At 39.8% G+C, this 19,156-nt stretch overlaps 1 protein-coding gene across 2 annotated transcripts in view; it reads left to right on the forward strand.

The window, feature by feature from the left end:
• The window catches only part of PPME1 (protein phosphatase methylesterase 1), a 77,111-nt gene that overhangs the window by 55,956 nt on the left and 1,999 nt on the right, over positions 1-19,156 (forward strand). For both annotated transcript variants that reach the window (XM_082343207.1, XM_082343206.1), the window contains 6 exons: positions 1,286-1,351; positions 6,931-7,054; positions 12,890-13,019; positions 13,979-14,023; positions 18,038-18,102; positions 18,732-18,799. In XM_082343207.1, coding sequence (XP_082199333.1) covers positions 1,286-1,351; positions 6,931-7,054; positions 12,890-13,019; positions 13,979-14,023; positions 18,038-18,102; positions 18,732-18,799 — 498 coding nt within the window. The remainder of the gene's footprint in view (positions 1-1,285; positions 1,352-6,930; positions 7,055-12,889; positions 13,020-13,978; positions 14,024-18,037; positions 18,103-18,731; positions 18,800-19,156) is intronic.

The following is a 19,156-nucleotide window of genomic DNA, read 5'->3' on the forward strand; positions in this document are numbered from 1 at the left end:
TACTGACAGAATTGGCTATGGCTTCCACTTAAGTAAAGGCTGTTCAGTCATTAATTATACACTAATTCAATCAATTATTTGAATATTTATTAAATGTGTTTATATTTATTGAATACTTTGTGCTAAAGGGTAATGATTCAAAGATGAGTAAAGCACTGTCCCTCCCCCAAGGATATCAGTCTTGGGATAAAATATCTTCAGTGTCCTGTCTTCCTACCTATCCCTCAAAATCCATTTCTAGTCCCCTCTCCAGAACCCTTCCTATAACTCCTACAAACCACCCAGGTCACTCCTTCAGCAAAATTGCTGAAGACCTTTAAGTCTGTATTATATTGTACTGTTTACCCCTTAAGTCTTCTAATCCTCCTTTAAGGGATATGCTTATATTGTTAATTTTCATTTCTGTCTTAATGCCCTTCCTGCATCATAAGGTCAGAAGCTATTCTCTATTTCTTTTGTACTTTCATATAGCATATAGCATACTGCTATCACTTATGTGATTTTTTTTTGTTTGTTTTAAGCTAAAAAATGAGATTTGAAGAAATGTGTTCTTGTGGGCCTGCTTCAGGTGGTGTTTTCAGTTCCCCCTGGGACATGTCTTTTTGCTTGGGCCTTAGCCAACTCTGAGAAGACTAATCTATATTTATAGAGTCAAAGCTCCTAAGTTCTATCATGGCATGCAAGACCCTCTAGGAGCTAGCCCCTGCATGCCTATCCTTATTCTGTCACACTACTCCTTTACTCTCCTCTGCTCCTCCTTGCACTCTGCCTTCTAAAATCATCCTCCTCCTGACTTTTTCACATCATGGTGTCTTCATTCACAACGTGCCTTCTGCCTGTTTTGCTCTGACCACCAGCTTTTACCTTCCGCTTAACTTATCTTCAGTCCTCAGTTTAGGCAAGACATTTGGGAAGCTTTCTCTAACCTCATTTAGAATAAAGTGGTTCCTTTGAACCTTGCTTTATTATATTAAAATTATTTGTTGTGTTTCTTTCCCCCACTGAATTATGTGCTTCTTGAGCACAGGCCTGGCACATAGTATCCTACTGGTAAATATTTGCAGAACTGAAGTGATTTTAATGCCTTTACTTAATTTTTACTGCTTGGCTTATAGCCATAATAACCAAGTGGGAAGTAGTGGTAGTCTCCATGGTAAGCTACATTGGTAACCACACCTTTTTAGTAGATCGCACAGAATCTGCAGAATTGTTGATTTGACCCTGGTGACATGATAAGATGGATGCTGAATAACCTCCTCTCTCCTGTCTCACTTTTCTCTTCTAGTGTGAAGAGCGGCCAGATTCGAAATCTGGAGTCTGCCCGTGTCTCAATGGTTGGCCAAGTCAAACAGTAGGTCTTATTTTGCCCCCTTGGGCTGGTTAGAGGCTGAAACATGGTGAGGGAATTACAGATTGCTTTTATTGTCATATACCTATTCTACCATCTTGGTGAATGCCTTCATTATTTTAGATAATTTTTATAAGTGAGCTCATTAGAGCCAGCTATATAGATTTTCTTTTTTTCTTTCTTCTTTTTTGAAGAAATCCCAAAGCCAAATAATGTCTTCTATATAATACTGGATTACCTTATTAGCACAACTGTAGGTGTTAAAAGGTGAAGAATACCAGAGAAAGGACGTTAAATTAAGTGTTCACTCCAGTGCTGGCAGCTATGGTTTCATTCTTTTTTTTTTAACATCTTTATTGGAGTATAATTGCTTTACAATGGTGTGTTAGTTTCTGCTGTATACCGAAGTGAATCAGCTATATGTATACATATATCCCCATATCTCCTTCCTCTTGCGTCTCCCTCCCACTCTCCCTATCCCACCCCTCTAGGTGGTCACAAAGCACCGAGCTGATCTTCCTGTGCTGTGCGGCTGCTTCCCACTAGCTATCTATTTTACATTTGGTAGTGTATATATGTCCATGCCACTGTCTCACTTCGTCCCAGCTTACCCTTCCCACTCCCCTTGTCCTCAAGTCCATTCTCTACGTCTACATCTTTATTCCTGTCCTGCCCCTAGGTTCTTCAGAACTTTTTTTTTTTTAAGATTCCATATATATGTGTTAGCATATGGTATTTGTTTTTCACTTTCTGACTTACTTCACTCTGTATGACAGACTCTAGGTCCATCCACCTCACTACCAATAGTTCAATTTCATTTCTTTTTATGGCTGAGTAATATTCCATTGTATATATGTGCCACATCTTCTTTATCCATTCATCTGTCGATGGACACTTAGGTTGCTTCCATTTCCTGGCTATTGTAAATAGTGCTGCAGTGAACAATGTGTTACATGTCTCTTTTTGAATTATGGTTTTCTCAGGGTATATGCCCAGTAGTGGGATTGCTGGGTCATATGGTAGTTCTATTTTTAGTTTTTTAAGGAATCTCCATACTGTTCTCCATAGTGGCTGTATCAATTTACATTCCCACCAACAATGTAAGAGGGTTCCCTTTTCTCCACACCCTCTCCAGCATTTATCGTTTGTAGATTTTTGGATGATGGCCATTCTGACTGGTGTAAGGTGATAGATACCTCATTGTAGTTTTGTTTTGTTTTGTTTAATTTATTTATTTTTGACTGCATTGGGTATTCGTTGCTGCGCACGGGCTTTCTCTAGTTGCTTTGAGTGGGGGCTACTCTTCGTTGCGGTGCGTGGGCCTCTCACTGGGGTGGCTTCTCTTGTTGCGGAGCCCAGGCTCTAGGCACGCGAGCTTCAGTAGTTGTGGCATGTGGGCTCAGTAGTTGTGGCTCGCGGGCTCTAGAGCGCAGGCTCAGTAGTTGTGGCACACGGGCTTAGTTGCTCTGCGGCATGTGGGATCTTCCCGGACCAGGTCTCGAACCCGTATTCCCTGCATTGGCAGGCAGATTCTTAACCACTGTGCCACCAGGGAAGCCCTCATTATAGTTTTGATTTGCATTTCACTAATGATTAGTGATGTTGAGTGTCCTTTCATGTGTTTGTTGGCAATCTGTATATCTTCTTTGGAGAAATGTCTTTTTAGGTCTTCTGCCCATTTTTGGATTGGGTTGTTTTTTTTGATATTGAGCTGCATGAGCTGCTTGTATATTTTGGAGATTAATCCTTTGTCAGTTGCTTCATTTACAAATATTTTCTCCCATTCTGAGGGTTGTCTTTTCATCTTGTTTTTGGTTTCCTTTGCTGTGCAAAAGCTTTTAAGTCTCATTAAGTCCCATTTGTTTATTTTTGTTTTTATTTCCATTTCTCTAGGAGGTGGGTCAAAAAGGACCTTGCTGTGATTTATGTCATAGCGTGTTCTGCCTATGTTTTCCTCTAAGAGTTTGATAGTGTCTGGCCTTACATTTAGGTCTTTAATCCATTTTGAGTTTATTTTTGTGTATGGTGTTAGAAAGTGTTCTAATTTCATTCTTTTACACGTAGCTGTCCCGTTTTCCCAGCACCACTTATTGAAGAGGCTGTCTTTTCTCCATTGTATATTATTGCCTCCTTTATCAAAGATGAGGTGACCATATCTGTGTGGGTTTATCTTTGGGCTTTCTATCCTGTTCCATTGATCTATATTTCTGTTTTTTGTGCCAGTATATGGTTTTATTCTGATAAGAGTCTCCTTCTAAGCCAGACCTGGTTGTGAGGAAATTATATTATAAAAGCTTTGGCATAGCCTGAGTGAAAGCCAGATTTTAAGGGTGAGCTAAGATTATTTAGCCCAATTGATCCTCCTGGATAGGTTACATCAGTCCTGGGTATTGCTATATAGTCACAAAATAAACTTTAGGTGAATTGGGAAAATGTTGCCCACCAGGACAAACAGCACAAGAGTTGATGAAAATGATAATGGCATTATTGAATGCCTGCTATTTGCCAGGCACTGTGCAAGGTATTTTATATACACTATGTAAAATTTAAAACCTTGTGTAATGGAAATCTTTCAAACGTACACAAGTAGAATAATATAATGAACCCCAATGTACCCATTGCCCATCTTCAACAGTTATGAACTCACGGACAGTCTTGTTTCATCTGTGCCCCTATTTATTTCCCCTAAGGACAAAATATTTTGAAAGAAATTTCAGATAAACATAATTTCCTCTGTAAGATTTTGGTATGCTCTAAAAGGTAAGGACACTTTAAGCACAGTCACAAGACCGCTGTCACACCTAAAAAAATTAACATTTCCTTAATATCATCAAAGGTCTTTAGTATTCACTTACCTGATTATCTCATAAATTTTTTTAGTTCAAACCAGAATTATAATAAGGTAAATACATAGCAATTGATTGATAAATCTCTTAAGTATCTTTTAATCTATAGGTTCCACTTCTCACTCTCTCTTTTTTTTTTTCCTGGCAATTTATTTGTTGAGGAAATCTAGTTGTTTGCCCTGTAGAACTTCCCACAGTCTGGATTTGCTGATTGATTCCTCAAGGTGTAATTTAACATGTTCCTTTATTCCCTGTATTTTCTGTAAATTGCTAGATCAGAGGTTTGATCAATCTTAGGTTTGTTTGTTGTTATTTTGGTTTTTTTATTTGTTTGCAAGTATAGGTGATATTGTATACTGCCATCAGGAGGCACATAATGGTCTGGTTGTCTCTTTTATTTTTTTAATGTTAGTAGCCATTGATGATCACTACCTAGATTCATTCATTCATTCATTTACACTGTCTCATTTAATCCTTACCATACCTCTTCAAGGTAACTTGTTTTATAGGGGAGGAAATGGAAGTTCAGAAAGGTAAAGTGACTTTCCCGGGATCACATAGCTAATGAATGATAGAGCTCATATTCAAATTCCCATGTTTTTGACTTCAAGGCCTATATTACGGCTTTTATATCCATAATATATAAAAAGGGAAAGGGAAATTTGAGTAGTAATATCTGGCAGGCACAATGCAGAGGTTTTAAATAAGCTGTGAGGCTGCTCACTTTTCAATGCTTAAATATTTTGAGATCTGACTTGTCTAAGCAGTGGTAAAGCATTTTGAAAGGGAGTTAATTTACATGGCTTGTATGCAGGTAGTTCGCTGATTTGTAAATTTTTACTTCAAGTGGTGTTTTCTCTAAATATGTAGACCTATGTATGTAAGAGTCTGTGTGTTTTAATTGTGACATAGATATCTGCTGGAACCTTCTTGCCCTTCTTTTTTTTTTTTTTTTTTTTTTTTTTTTGCCCTTCTTGATCTAGGTATAATTCTCTTGGACCTCCCAATCCACTCCCAAAGCACATGTTGTTTCTTTGATACTTTGACCTAGATGTGAAACTTGACACCCCAAGTTCCTAAGAAAACCCCCACTTAACAAAACACTTGTGAACATACAGGTCACTGAAGGTTTGGTAGAGGAGACAGAGAAGGAGAAGTTATTCTTAAAAATCCACCACTGAAGCTTGACTGACCCTTGAATTTATCCCAGTCTCTTTTTGTCTTGCTTGTTCTCTCTCCTTTCCTCCCTTCTCTCTCCCTTTTCAAGGGCAAAATAACAAATTATCATGCAGAGCAGACCTTGGCCCTAGCTGCTGCATAGGCTGTTGAGGTTTTACCTTTAACACTTGCCAATGTATTTTTTTCCGAGTTCTCTTTTTTTTTTTTAATTTATTTTTATTTATTTATTTATTTATTTATTTATTTTTGGCTGTGTTGGGTCTCTGTTTCTGTGCAAGGGCTTTCTCCAGTTGCGGCGAGCGTGGGCCACTCTTCATCGTGGTGCGCGGTCCTCTCACTGTCGCGGCCTCTCCCGTTGTGGAGCACAGGCTCCAGATGCGCAGGCTCAGTAGTTGTGGCTCACGGGCCTAGTGGCTCCGCGGCATGTGGGATCTTCCCGGACCAGGGCTCAAACCCACGTCCCCTGCATTGGCAGGCAGATTCTTAACCACTGCGCCACCAGGGAAGCCCCGAGTTCTCTTTAAAAGGAATTATGGTACCACCTATTCCTATAATAATTTTTCTACCTAATTACATAATAGAGATAATATTTTTAGATGAAAAACAACAATAATTGGTTGCATCAGATGTGCTAATCTCTAAGGTTTATCTGGCCCTGGTTATTGTTTTTTTATTTATTTTTTATTAATTTATTTACTTATTTATTTTTATTTTTGGCTGCATTGGGTCTTCATTGCTGCACACGGGCTTTCTCTAGTTGCATCGAGCAGGGGCTACTCTTCGTTGCGGTGCGCGGGCTTCTCATTGTGGTGGCTTCTCATTGCAGAGTATGGGCTTCAGTAGTTGCAGCATGCAGGCTCAGCAGTTGTGGCTCGCAGACTCTAGAGCGCAGGCTCAGTAGTTGTGGTGCACGGGCCTAGTTGCTCCGTGGCATGTGCGATCTTCCTGGACCAGGGCTCGAGCCCGTGTCCCCTGCATTGGCAGGCAGACTCTCAACCACTGCACCACCAGTGGCCCTGGTTATTGTAATTGCCAGTTTCTGTCAGCTCATTAAAAGTGGGGGCCTTTTACCAATCTGTTTGAGCCTTGTTCTACTACAGGCAGGGTACAGTAGAAAAGCACTATGCTTTAGAGTTAATTGGGCCTGGATCTGCCTCCCAGCCTCATCTACTCATGAGCTAAGTGATCCTGGACAAGTTTTTTAACTCTTCAGAGCTACTTTATAGGATTACTATGAGGATTATATAAGATAACGCCAATAAAACTCGTCACCATGCCTCAGGAAACGGTTACTCCCTTCTGTGGGTCAGTATATACGCTGCAGGAACTGGAAACCAGCCCTTGGAGTATAGTCAAACATTGGTGATGACTTCCACAGTCCTGGTCAACTTTTGTACATTTTAAAATGCACATTTTTCACACCCTCCTTCTCCCAGGAGCACTGTTAAGTTTTAACTAATATTTGATTATAAAAGGCCATAAATATCAGCATCTCTAAGGTAATTTGTGTGTAGAAGAGAGGTGTGTGATAACACTTTTTTTTTTAAAAAAACATAGGTGTGAAGGAATTACAAGTCCAGAAGGCTCAAAATCTATAGTAGAAGGAATCATAGAGGAAGAAGAAGAAGACGAAGAAGGAAGTGAGTCAGTAAACAAAAGGAAAAAGGAAGATGACATGGAGGTGGGTGAAGGCCTGTATTCTTGGAAGGATGGGGTAGGGAATGGTTCAAAAGTGTGTAAGGTGCGAAAGGGAGGTAACATTGTTCTTTTTGTCCATCGTTAGATATTTTAGGAGACAAAGATACCATCGTAATAGATACTTAGATTAACTATAAGATATAAAGCACTGTTGATGGCTCTGACAAATTGGAACATAAAACTTACAGTACTACCCTACCCTCAAGCAGACTGCTTTCTCATCAGGCCCTTTCTTACCTCTGTGCTTCTGTTCCTGTGATTTATCTCATGAGAAGATCCCATTTCGTACCAGTCTACCCTAAACTTATTCAGATCCTGCCCATCTTTCAAGGTGTATCTCCTTGGGGAAGCTTTCTGACCCCAGTTTATATTAGTCCCTCTGCAGTACAGCACTGAGAGTCTGTAGGACACACCTTAGCACTTTCTTTTCTGAAGTTGTGACCAAGTCATAGAACTGATTTTCATAAGCCACATTCAAAATATTATGGTTTTCTGATAGTCATCCCTAGAATGCAGATTCAGTGACCTCTAATAACATAAGAATTGTCTCCCAACAAAAATAATCTATGTATTTTGAGGGCAGGAACTGATGTTCTGTGTGAATTTCCTTCAGCGTATAGCTCAGGGTTGTGTGCATAGTGAGTGTTCTGTGAGAACTTGCTGAGCAACTGATTTGAGGACAGCAGTGGGAAGGGGTGCTTTTTCTGGGAAATGATGAGTGAGTGTGAGCCACAGACTTTCTGGGATGGATTATGAACATCTTACTAATGACAGGGAATTAGTAAGATGTTACTAATCTTACTTATGTATACTTGGTGTATATCACATATTCCTTTGCATTTGGAGATGCTAGTGTTAGCAAGGAGGAGAGTGCATTTTTTTTAAACAGTATTTTTAATTTAATGAGGATCTTCTTGTCATCCTTAAGATCAATGAATAATACTTTGTACCTCTTTGGAGTTTACAAAATTATAAATAATGCATGATCAATTTGCCCTCCAACACTCTGTGAGGCGAGGGGAGACCTTTTCTCACATGTTAACACTATAGAAACTGAGACTCAGAGATTTGTTGAAGGTAATCAAGTAGTGTTTAGTAGATTTGAGACTGATACAAACTATCAGTTACGTTTTACCTTTTATGTGCTAGGATCTATACTGAATGCTTCACATTAATATCTCTGGTTCTCATTTTGCCTCTGCATTGTAGATATTAGCACTGTTTTACAGCTCAGATGCAGATACTTGCTTATGGTCACATATAAATGTTAGTGCTGAAACACATCTAGATCCTCTGATTTTTAATTCCAACTCATTTTTTCCGTATAATTTTTTATAGGGCCTATTATATGGGGTTTTATGAACTCCAGCAGTTTTGTTAGGAGGACAGACTGAGGCATATCAGTCAGTGAGGAGCATAGCTAAACAGTCTCCACCTGAGGAAGGACACAGAGACACTCCAGTAGTCACAACTTCTTGCAACTAGTACATAAGTCCTGGAGATCTGATGCACAGCACAGTAATTATAGGCAACAACACTGTGTTATAAACTTCAAAGTTGCTAAGAGACTAGATCTTAATTGTTCCCACCACAAAAAAATGATAATTATGTGACATGTTAGAGGTGTTAGGTAACACTATGGTGGTAATCATATTGCAATATATCAATGTATCAAATCAACATGTTGTATGCCGTAAACTTAAACAATGTTGTATGTCAGTTATATCTCAATAAAGGAAAAATAAATAAATAAAAATGATGGAGAAAATGTTAATAATGCCAATTAAACTTAACAACAACAACACAAAAAACCGGGCACAGCTTCGTAGGGGCATCTCTGTTTAGCACAATACAAAAAATTGTGTTTCAAATGACCCTGAGGCATACATAAGAGGTCAGTTGCATCCACTCTGCTCTGTAAAAGAAAACAAGCTATACATTTTTATTGGGGATAGGGAGAATCTAATACAAAATGGTTAAAATACAGAAAAGAAAGGGAAAACATTTAAGCTTTGATCCTTAAAGGAATAAACTTCACTTGTCCAGGAGATATTCCTTTATGCATAAGTCTCTCTCTTCTTCAGACTGCTTTATTGAAAGGTAACTCATCCAAAGTATACCATTCAGTGATTTTTAGTACAGTCACAGTTGTGCAACCATCACAACAATCTAATCTTAGAACATTTTCGTCACTTTTAAAAGAAATGTCATACTCATTTGCAGTCACTTCCCATTTCTCTCCAACCTTTCCAGATCTAGGCAATCACTAATCTACTTTCCGTCTCCACAGATTTGCCTAATCTGAGCATTTAATATAAGTGGAATTACACAATATGTGATCTTCCATGACTGGCTTCTTTCACCTTTGCATAGTGTTTTCCAGGTTCATTCTTGCTGTAGCATGTATCAGTACTTCATTCCTATTTATGGCTGAATAATATTCCATTGTATAGATAGACTTTTTTTTCAGATTTATTGAGGTATAATTGCCAATTAAAATTGTAAGATATTTAAAGTGTACAATGTGATGAACAGATGCATTGTGAAAGGATACTCCTCAATGAGTTAACACATCCATCACCTCACAGATTTACCTTTTTTGTGTGTGTTTTTGAGGACATTTAAGTTTACTTTCTTAGCAGATTTCAGTTATACATTACATTATTTTCAACTGTAGTCACTATAATTGTGTTTTATATTAATTAGATCCTCAGACCTTATTCATCTTATAACTGAAAGTTTATACCCTTTTACCAACTTCTATCTATTCTTCTACCTTCCAGCCCCTATCCTGGTAACCACTTTGATAGACCACACTTTTAATCCATTCATCAGTTAATGGACATGTGGGTTATTTTCACTTTTTGTCTATTAGGAATAATGCTGATATAAACATTCGAGTACAAATTTTTGTGTGGGCATAGGTTTTTATTCTCTTGGGTGTATACCTGTGAGTGGAATTGCCGGATGGTAACTCATTTGAGGAACAGCCATTCTGTTTTCCAGAGTGCCTGCATCATTTCATATTCGCAGCAGCAGTGTATGAGGGATCCAGTTTTTCTGCATCCTTGCCAGCACTTGTTACTGTCTTTCTTTTTGATTATAGCCATCCTAGTGGGTATGAAGTGGAATCTCATATCTGTGGTTTTGATTTACATTTTTCTAATGACTATTGATGTTGAGCATCTTTTCATGTGCTTATTGGCCATTTCTGTATCTTCTCTGGAGAAATATCTCTTCATATCTTTTGCCCATTTTTAAATAGGGTTATTTGTCTTTTTATTATTGAGTTGCATTTGCAGATGAAATCTAGTATGCATTTGGGAGGGGCTTGTGAGATTATGCTGTCTCTGTGGAGCTGATCTCTTATAAATGACTCATAAATGGGAAGCACTGCATGCAATAGGACAGGCTGAGGTTCCAAGTTGAAATGACAGTTAGTGTTCATTTCAAAGTGTCCTGTGCCTGGAAAATATTAATAGAAGAGAATAGAATGAGTTGTTTAGTGAGATCTGGAAGATCCAAGTTTCCTGACTCCCCATCCAGTGATCTTTTTCTTTTTTTTTAAATTGTGGTAAAAAAACACACAAACATAAAATTTACCATCTTAACCATTTTAAAGTGTATAGTTCAGTAATATTAAATATATTCACACTGTTGTGCAACCAGTCTCCAGAATTTTCTTATCTTGCAAAACTGAAACTCTGTACCCATTAAACAACAACTCCCCTTTCCTGCTTCCCCCAACCCCTAATAATCACCATTCTACTTTCTGTTTCTGTGCATTTCACTATACTTTAGATACCTCATATAAGTGGACTCATATAGCATTTGTGATCATTAATGATCAATGCAAATCAAATCAAATGCAAATCAAAACCATAAATATCACTTTGTACCCATTAGGGTGGCAACTGCCAAAAAAAAACCCCAAAATAACAAGTATTGGCAAGGACGTGGAGAAATTGGAACACTTGTGCACTATTGGTGGGATTACAAAATGGTACAATCACTATTAAAAATTGTATGGCAGTTACTCAAAAAATTAAAAATAGAACTACCTTATGATCCAGCAATCTCACTTTTGGGTATATAGCCAAAAGAAATGAAAGCAGGGTCTTGAATAGATATTTGCACACCCATGTTCATAGCAGCTGATCTCTTAATAAGTGCTGTTGGAACATCTTTTCATGTACTTATTGGCTGTTTGTACATCTTCTTTGGAGAAATGTCTGTTCAAGTCCTATGCCCATTTTTAAATGAGGTTATTTGATTTTTTTGTTGTTGAGTTACAGGAATTCTTTATATCCTTTGGATATTAACTCTTTATGAGATACATGACATGCAGATATTTTCTCCCATTCAGTGGTATGCCTTTTCACTCTATTGATTGAGTTCTTTGATGCACAAACGTTTTTAAGTTTCATGTAGTCCATTTATCTATTTTTACTTTTGTTGCCTCTGCTTTTGGTTCCATAACCAAGAAATCATTGCTAAGTCCAATGTCGTGAAAAGTTTCATGACGCTTTCTTCTAGAAGTTTTATAGTTGTAGGTTTTTATATTTAGGTTTTAATCCATTTGAGTTAATTTTTGTATGTGGTCCAACTTCATTCTTTTGCTTGTGGATATCCAGTTTCCCCAGCACCATTTGTTGAAAAGACTGTCCTTTCCCCATTGAGTGGTCTCAGCATCCTTATCAAAGATCATTCGACTATATATGTGAGAGTTTATTTCTGGGCTCTCGAAGTTTTTATTCCGTTGCTGTATTTGTCTTTATATCAGTAGTATGCTGTTTTGATTACTGTAACTTTGTACTATATTTTGAAATCAGAGAGCATGAGTCCTCCAATTTTGTTCTTCTTTATTAAAATTGTTTTGGCTATTTGGGGTCCCTTGAGATTCTATATGAATTTTAGGAATAATTTTTCTGTTTTTGCAAAAAATGCCATTGGGATTTTGATATTGTGTTAAATCTGCAGATCATTTGGGTAGTATGAACATCTTAACCATGTGGTGATCTTTAATACAATATATGCTGTCTCATGCTCACTTCTAGATTTTCATATTTTGGTTGATATGTGGTCGTCTAATTATTTCAGTTATAATATTTCAAAATTTTGATGTGGAAAAGTATAGAGAACCTTTTATTTGTTCAGCTTGTATTTAATGAGTGCATACTCTGTGCCATCTACTTTTATATCGAGATTTAACAGATATTGACATTTTGTCATATTTGTGTCAGATTTCCTTTTTTAAATTACTGTTGCAGGAACATTATATCATTGTCATAAATAAAAATATAAGAAAACATGTTCTACGAACAAATCAACATATTTTCAGTTTTCCCTTCCAGTTCTTTCCCAAAGTATACCATATTTTTCCAGTAGTAATCCTAACTTAGATGACATGTTGTACTCTGCTTCTTTCACTTAATATTATATTGTGAGCATTTTTCATACTACAATGAGTTTTTGTAGTTTTTCTTCTGATGATGTGTTCTTTTTACCAAATGAGTATAAGAAGCTCAATCTTGGCCTTACCATTTACTAGCTTTGTGATCTTAAGAAAGTTTCCTAGGTTCACTGAAACAAATAGAAGTAAAAAGTAAACTTCTAATTATCTTAACATGGAAATTACAACAATAACCTATGTCACAAGGCTGTTATAAGGATTAAATGTATATTAAAATGTCAGGGACGTGGTAAGCTCTTAATATGTGCTAGTTTCCTTCCCTTTCCTTTTCCCAGGGACCTAGTTTTTATCCTGTTCCTCCATGGGTTGCTCTCAGAGACTCAAAACTTGCTCTTATTCCTCCAGACCAAGAAAGACCATCCTTACACTTGGAGAATTGAACTGGCAAAAACAGAAAAATACTGGGATGGCTGGTTCCGAGGCTTATCCAATCTCTTTCTTAGTTGTCCTATTCCTAAATTGCTGCTCCTGGCTGGTAAGTGTGTATGTGTTTTTATTAGTCGGCTTGGGCTGCCATAACAAAATACAATAGACTGGGTGGCTTAAACAACAGATTAATTTTCCCACAGTTCTGGAGGCTGGAAGTCTGAGATAAGGGTTGCAGACTGGTCGAGTTCTGCTAAGAGCTTTCTTACTGACTTGCAAACAACCACCTTTTTACTGTGTTCTTACATGGCAGAGAGAGCGAGAACAAGCTAGCTCTCTGGTGTTTATTCTTATAAGGACACTAATCCTGTCCTATGAGGGCCCTACCCTTATGACTGCATTTAACCTTAATTACTTCCTCATTTAACCTTAATTACTTCCATATCTCCAAATATGGTCACATTGTGAATTAGGCCTTCATCATATAAATTTTGGGGGAACACAGTTGAGTCCCTAGCAGTGTAGGTATATTGTCATCTCAGCATGTCTTTGTTAAAACTATTTACCAAATGGGTAGCGACTTCCAAAGTGAAGTACCATCCTCACTCATTTGTGCCCTTTCTCCTCCCTTTGCCAAATCCCAAAGTGAAGTACCATCCTCACTCATTTGTGCCCTTTCTCCTCCCTTTGCCAAATCCCTAAACCTAACTAAGCATAAGCATCCACCTGGGATGGCCGAATTCTGGCCTGGCCTCTGCCTGGTCAAGCCCAAGTCCTTCTCCTTGAGTGGTATAAGGATATTCTGAGTATAATGGAAATTTGAAAAGTAAAACCCTATTTTCAGAAACCAGCTTAAACAAGCAAAGTGGTTACAGGGAACCTCAGCCTAGAAAGCTTCATGTGGTGAGAATATACCCTCAGGGAGTTAGGATTGGCATTAACATGAATTGAGAATGTCATCATGTTTACAACTCTGTAGCAATTTTTACTTCATTATTGAACAGCAAAGCCTATTTCACACAGCTTTTTTCTAGTAAGCTACTTATGGATTCTCTTATTTTGTTCTAGGTGTTGATAGATTGGATAAAGATCTGACTATTGGCCAAATGCAAGGTAAACCATGAAGAAATTATGTTCCTAGGTCCCCTGAGGGCAGAGGAATGGGCAGAGTCATGTGGAAATTTTCCATCTAAAAATGGGAATTATACTACCACATATGCCTCAGAGTTGTAAGGATTAAAGTGAGGCAATGTCTTTGAAAGGGGCATTATAAACTATAAAGTACTCTGTGTAAATATACAATATTGTGAAAGGAGATATTCTGAATACTGATCAGTATTTTTATTATTGTTAGAATTCTTAGGAAAGTGAAAGGTCCAAGATAACCCAGATACAAAAAGGTTGAACTCTATTTAGAAGACAGCATAATGAGGTGGTAAAAGCAAGGACTCTGAGAACTGCGTTTGAGTATTGCTTCCTTCCTACTAATTTTTTTGACCTTGGGCAAGTTACTTGACCTGCCTTAGCTTTAGTTTTCTCAATCTATAAAATGAGAAAATTGATGGCAACCTCACAAGGATTGTGAGGTACAATGAGTAGGAAAGTGACATGTTGTGCTTAGGTCCAGGTGTGTTGGCTAGATGACTGTGGAGGTAGTGGAACCAATTTCATGGAAGCTTTTGGCTTTAGAACAGATGAAAGGCCTGGTGAAGGTGAAGTCAATAGGCACTGGCAACTTTGGGATATAGGAAGAAGAGGTGCCAACTCCAAGGCCAAGGTTTCGAGCTTAAGCAGATTCTGTTCTTGACCTTCCTTCTTTTCTACTTACTCTTCCTGGGCAGTGTCATGGCTCCCATTTATACCCTGATAACTCCCAAAGCTAAACATCTGACTCATACCTCTCCATGTATCAAACCTGCTGGACATCTCTACTTGGATGTCTCATGGGCCCCTCAAACTGTTCCTTGAGCTGTCCTCAAGCTCTCCACAGAGAAGGGGGCTGTTTTCCTTGATAATAGTTGTTCAAAGGCCTCTGAATGATTTATCAAACTCTGGCCTTAGACCCTCATAGCATACCCTTCCCTTCCCCCAACTACATAGTGTCCTGAGGCCTTGAGCAGGACCATGGGCTGGGACTATGTAATTTTTTTGGCACTGATGTTGGTAATTCTGGTTTTTTTTTTAATTAGTTAATTTTTAAATTTATTTTTGGCTGCGTCAGGTCTTTGTTGCTGCACGTGGGCTTTCTCTAGTTGCGGCAGGCGGAGGCTACTCTTCGTTGTGGTGCATGGGCTTTTCATTTCGTTGGCTTCTCTTGTTGCGGAGCACGGGCTCTAGGCGCGTGGGCTTCAGTAGTTGTGGCACGTGGGCTCAGTAGTTGTGGCTCGTGGGCTCTAGAGTGCAGGCTCAGTAGTTGTGGCGCATGGGCTTAGTTGCTCCACAGCATGTGGGATCTTCCCGGACCAGGGCTCAAACCCCAGTCCCCTGCATTGGCAGGCGGATTCTTAACCACTGTGCCACCAGAGAAGTCCTGATGTTGGTTATTCTGAGCTTAGACATTCTTCCTTAAATTCAATTAAGCAAACCTTTTCTAAGCACTCTTTCTGTGTAAGACCTGTGCTTGATGCTGGGCACACAGAAGAATCAGACATAGCTCTTGATACTATCTGAAAGCAGTTAATCTCGACTAGAATAGCATTTGGAATCAGTGTTGATCACCAGCCTTGGAAGCAGACAGTCCTGGGTTTGAATCACTCTTACTGGTTTTGTGGCCTGAGTGGATTGCTAACTTCCTTAATTCTGAGTTTCTTCACCTATCAAATGGAGATAATGAAATATCTCAATTCAACTGTGTGAGGTTTAAATGAGAAAATGTGGGTGAAGTAAAATAAATGATGGCTTCATTGTGTCCAGGAGGCAATCCTGATACCTCATTAAATCCCTCCTGTTTCCCCAGTAAGGTTTATGCCAAGACCACCTTCTCTTTCAAAGCATCCCATGAGTACGTATAGAGAGTAAATGGCTGGGATGAGGGATGACATCCATAAAACAAAAGGAAATGGCTAAATCACCACAGATTCCAAACCACAGCCTTCCCAGCACTGTTTAAACCAGCTGAATTAGTTACTGAATCCTAGAAATCCAGCACTCATTTATGGTGCAACTTAGGTGAATGATTTAGGCTCTCTGAACCTAAAGTTCCTCATCTGTAAGATTGGCAGGGAGGGGCTTCCCTGGTGGCACAGTGGTTAAGAATCCACCTGCCAATGCAGGGGACACGGGTTCGAGCCCTGGTCCCGGAAGATCGCAACTAAGCCCATGTGCTACAACTACTGAGCCTGCGAGCCACAACTACTGAGCCCACATGCCACAACTACTGAAGCCCGCGCGCCTAGAGCCCATGCTCCGCAACAAGAGAAGCCACCACAATGAGAAGCCCACGCACCGCAATGAAGAGTAGCCTCCGCTCGCAGCAACTAGAGAAAGCCTGCGTGCAGCAACGAAGACCCAACGCAGGCAAAAATAAAATAAAATAAAAAAATTGTCGGGGAGTTGGAAATATGCCCACCTCATAGAATAATTGTGAGGATTACCCATGATTATGTTATTTTATGTGTACTGGGTACAGTATTGTTAGTATATGTGAGTTCTCCCTGATTCCTTATACCCACTCTTCCAAAGAGGAGTGAAAAATGCACCGCCAGTCATCAAGGTTTGAGTTGTAAGGTTTATCAGGTTATTTGCTCAATCGTTCATTCATCCAAGACTTACTAAGCACTTATTTAATATCTAGCCCTGGCTTGGGCCCTATTAGGGATATAGAGCAAGTAGTGATATTAGCCCTGTTCTTACAGAAATGACACACTCCTGGGGAGGCAAGCACCAGTGGCATATAGATATTAGCTTACAGAACAACAGGGGCACAAGCTGCTCTGTGTTTGGATCCATTAAATGCATTAACAGTAGTACATTAGGAGACACAGTGGAGAGGGGACTAGGCTGGAGCACCCAGAGGCAGCTTACTGCAGGAAGAGGGGCATAAGCAGGACCTTACTGGAGGGAATGGTCTTAGTTCCTCTGCTGACTGAGTGGCCTTGGGCAAATCACTTCACTAATCATGGCCTTGGTTTCATCATCTCAAAAAAGAATTTCAGTATTTGTCCTGCTTAATTTTATAGGGTAAATTTGAGAATCAACTTAAAAAATGGATAGGTGAGTATTTTGAAAAAAAAATTTTAAAGCACTGTGTAACTGGGGTAAGAATCCCAGAATGTGAAAACCAGAAGGACTTCCAGAGCTTACTCCCTTATTTTGTAAATGGAGACACTGAGGCTCTGAGAGTCTGCTCTCTCTACCTATGGGAGCTCTGGGTCCCATATTCTTTAGTCTCCTTAGAGATCTTGCTTTATCAATCATTTCTGTTCATTCTTAATAACTATCACATTAGTTGTGAGCTTACAGTGTTCTACAGGACAGTGTGAGAAAGTGCCTAGTACCATGTCTGGCACATAGTTAAGCACTCAAATGGTAACTTATTATTGTAATAATAAATCTCAAAGTCCTTAACATGGCCTACAAACCCCTTAATGGTATGGTCCCTGCTTACCTCTCCAGCCTCATTGTTAACTCTCATGAGCACCATGCCAAAGTTTTTCTTTTCAGGAGCAAATACCATTTCATCCTTCTTTCTTTGTGTAAGTTATTTTTTCTGTGTGGGAAGCCTTCCTGGATCCCTACTTGATTGCAAAGCCCCTCTTCCTGTGTTTTTCCAGTTCCATATGCTCTGTGTTATCATAGGAACTACATGCTGCATTAAAATGTTGGTTTTTATGTTTTGCTCTCCCACTAGACTGTAGTGTATACAGGAACTGTTTCTATGTGTCTGGCCCAAAGTAAATGCATACTAAATAGATGCAGAAAGAAAAAGTGAAGGGAAAATGATTTGCTCAAGGTTACAATTTCAAGTATTACCATCCTCCTCAAAGGCTAGGTGTAATTGGGTCCAGAGTATTGGCAGGGAGGGGATGGGGGAGTCCTGGCCTCCTGGAGTGACCTGTGAGGCTGCAGAGATGGTAAGGAGAGGACCATTTTAGTCCCTGAGGTGGCTTTGGTTTGTATCTTCCCCAGGGAAGTTCCAGATGCAGGTCCTACCCCAGTGTGGCCATGCAGTCCATGAGGACGCTCCAGACAAGGTGAGTCTGGTGCTTGATGACTGTAAAAGGACAACATGAGAATAACTGTGGATCTCACAGAAGATAGAACCAGCCTCTGAGTCAGCCTGTGTCGCCTGCAGCAGCTGCTGTGGGGCCTACACAGATGGGACTCCACCAGCTCCCCAGACCTCTCCCTGGCAGCTGCTTCTGGTCTTGGCTTTGTGTGTATGGGCTGAGGAGTTACTGGCACCCTGCTATTTCACCCAGGGCCCTATGGTTAAGATCTTAAGCTCTACTTCTCCATTGCCCCCGAAAGCCAGATGGTAGAAGGGATAATTGGGGTAGAAACTGCTCCCTAAACCACAGTCACAGTTAGGAATTAATACGTGCTCCTCCTGTAGGAAAAAAGTGCTTTGTAACTAAGGGGATAAATAAGCCTTCATATCATTCCTCTTGACTTCTCTGGACCCATCCCTGGCAAATGGTGGGGAGGAGTCTCCCAGCCCTGCCAGGACCCAGGTCCTTTTGATTTCAGGCTCCTCAGAACTGTAGGTAGGACCCATGAGTCCACCAGAGAGCCTTACCTTCCAACAGAAGCCCACCAGACCTCCAAGGATGAACCCCGTTGCTACCCTTAACATGGCCTGGAATATCTCTCCCTTTTCCAGGTAGCTGAAGCTGTTGCCACTTTCCTGATTCGGCACAGGTTTGCAGAGCCCATCGGTGGATTCCAGTGGTAAGGAAGTACAAAGGTTTAAGGAGCCCAGCAGTGCTCCAACAAAGAGAGATTTGCGAGGTTATAGATATCTCTGCCTTACCCCTGCCTGGTTTATGTCACCTTGCCTTTCTTCTTCCTCTTCAACACAGAGCCCAGCGTGTGTGTTTCTGCAAAGCCATGGTTGGTTCTTTCCATGTGCTCTGGTTCAGTGAGTTGTTGCCTAGCTGACATTAAATGATGCCTAGTCCCCCACCCTCACTGTGATGCGTACTTCTTCTTGAGATGCCCCTTCCTGTGGAGGCTGGGATGGGAATCCGTCCTTTTCCAGGCTCTTAGAGAAGTTCTATATGCCTTCTGCCCTGCTGCCAAGGAAGG

Source organism: Balaenoptera borealis, assembly GCF_965194805.1.
Source record: "Balaenoptera borealis genome assembly, chromosome: 11".
In the NCBI taxonomy this organism is placed as follows: Eukaryota; Metazoa; Chordata; class Mammalia; order Artiodactyla; family Balaenopteridae; genus Balaenoptera; species Balaenoptera borealis.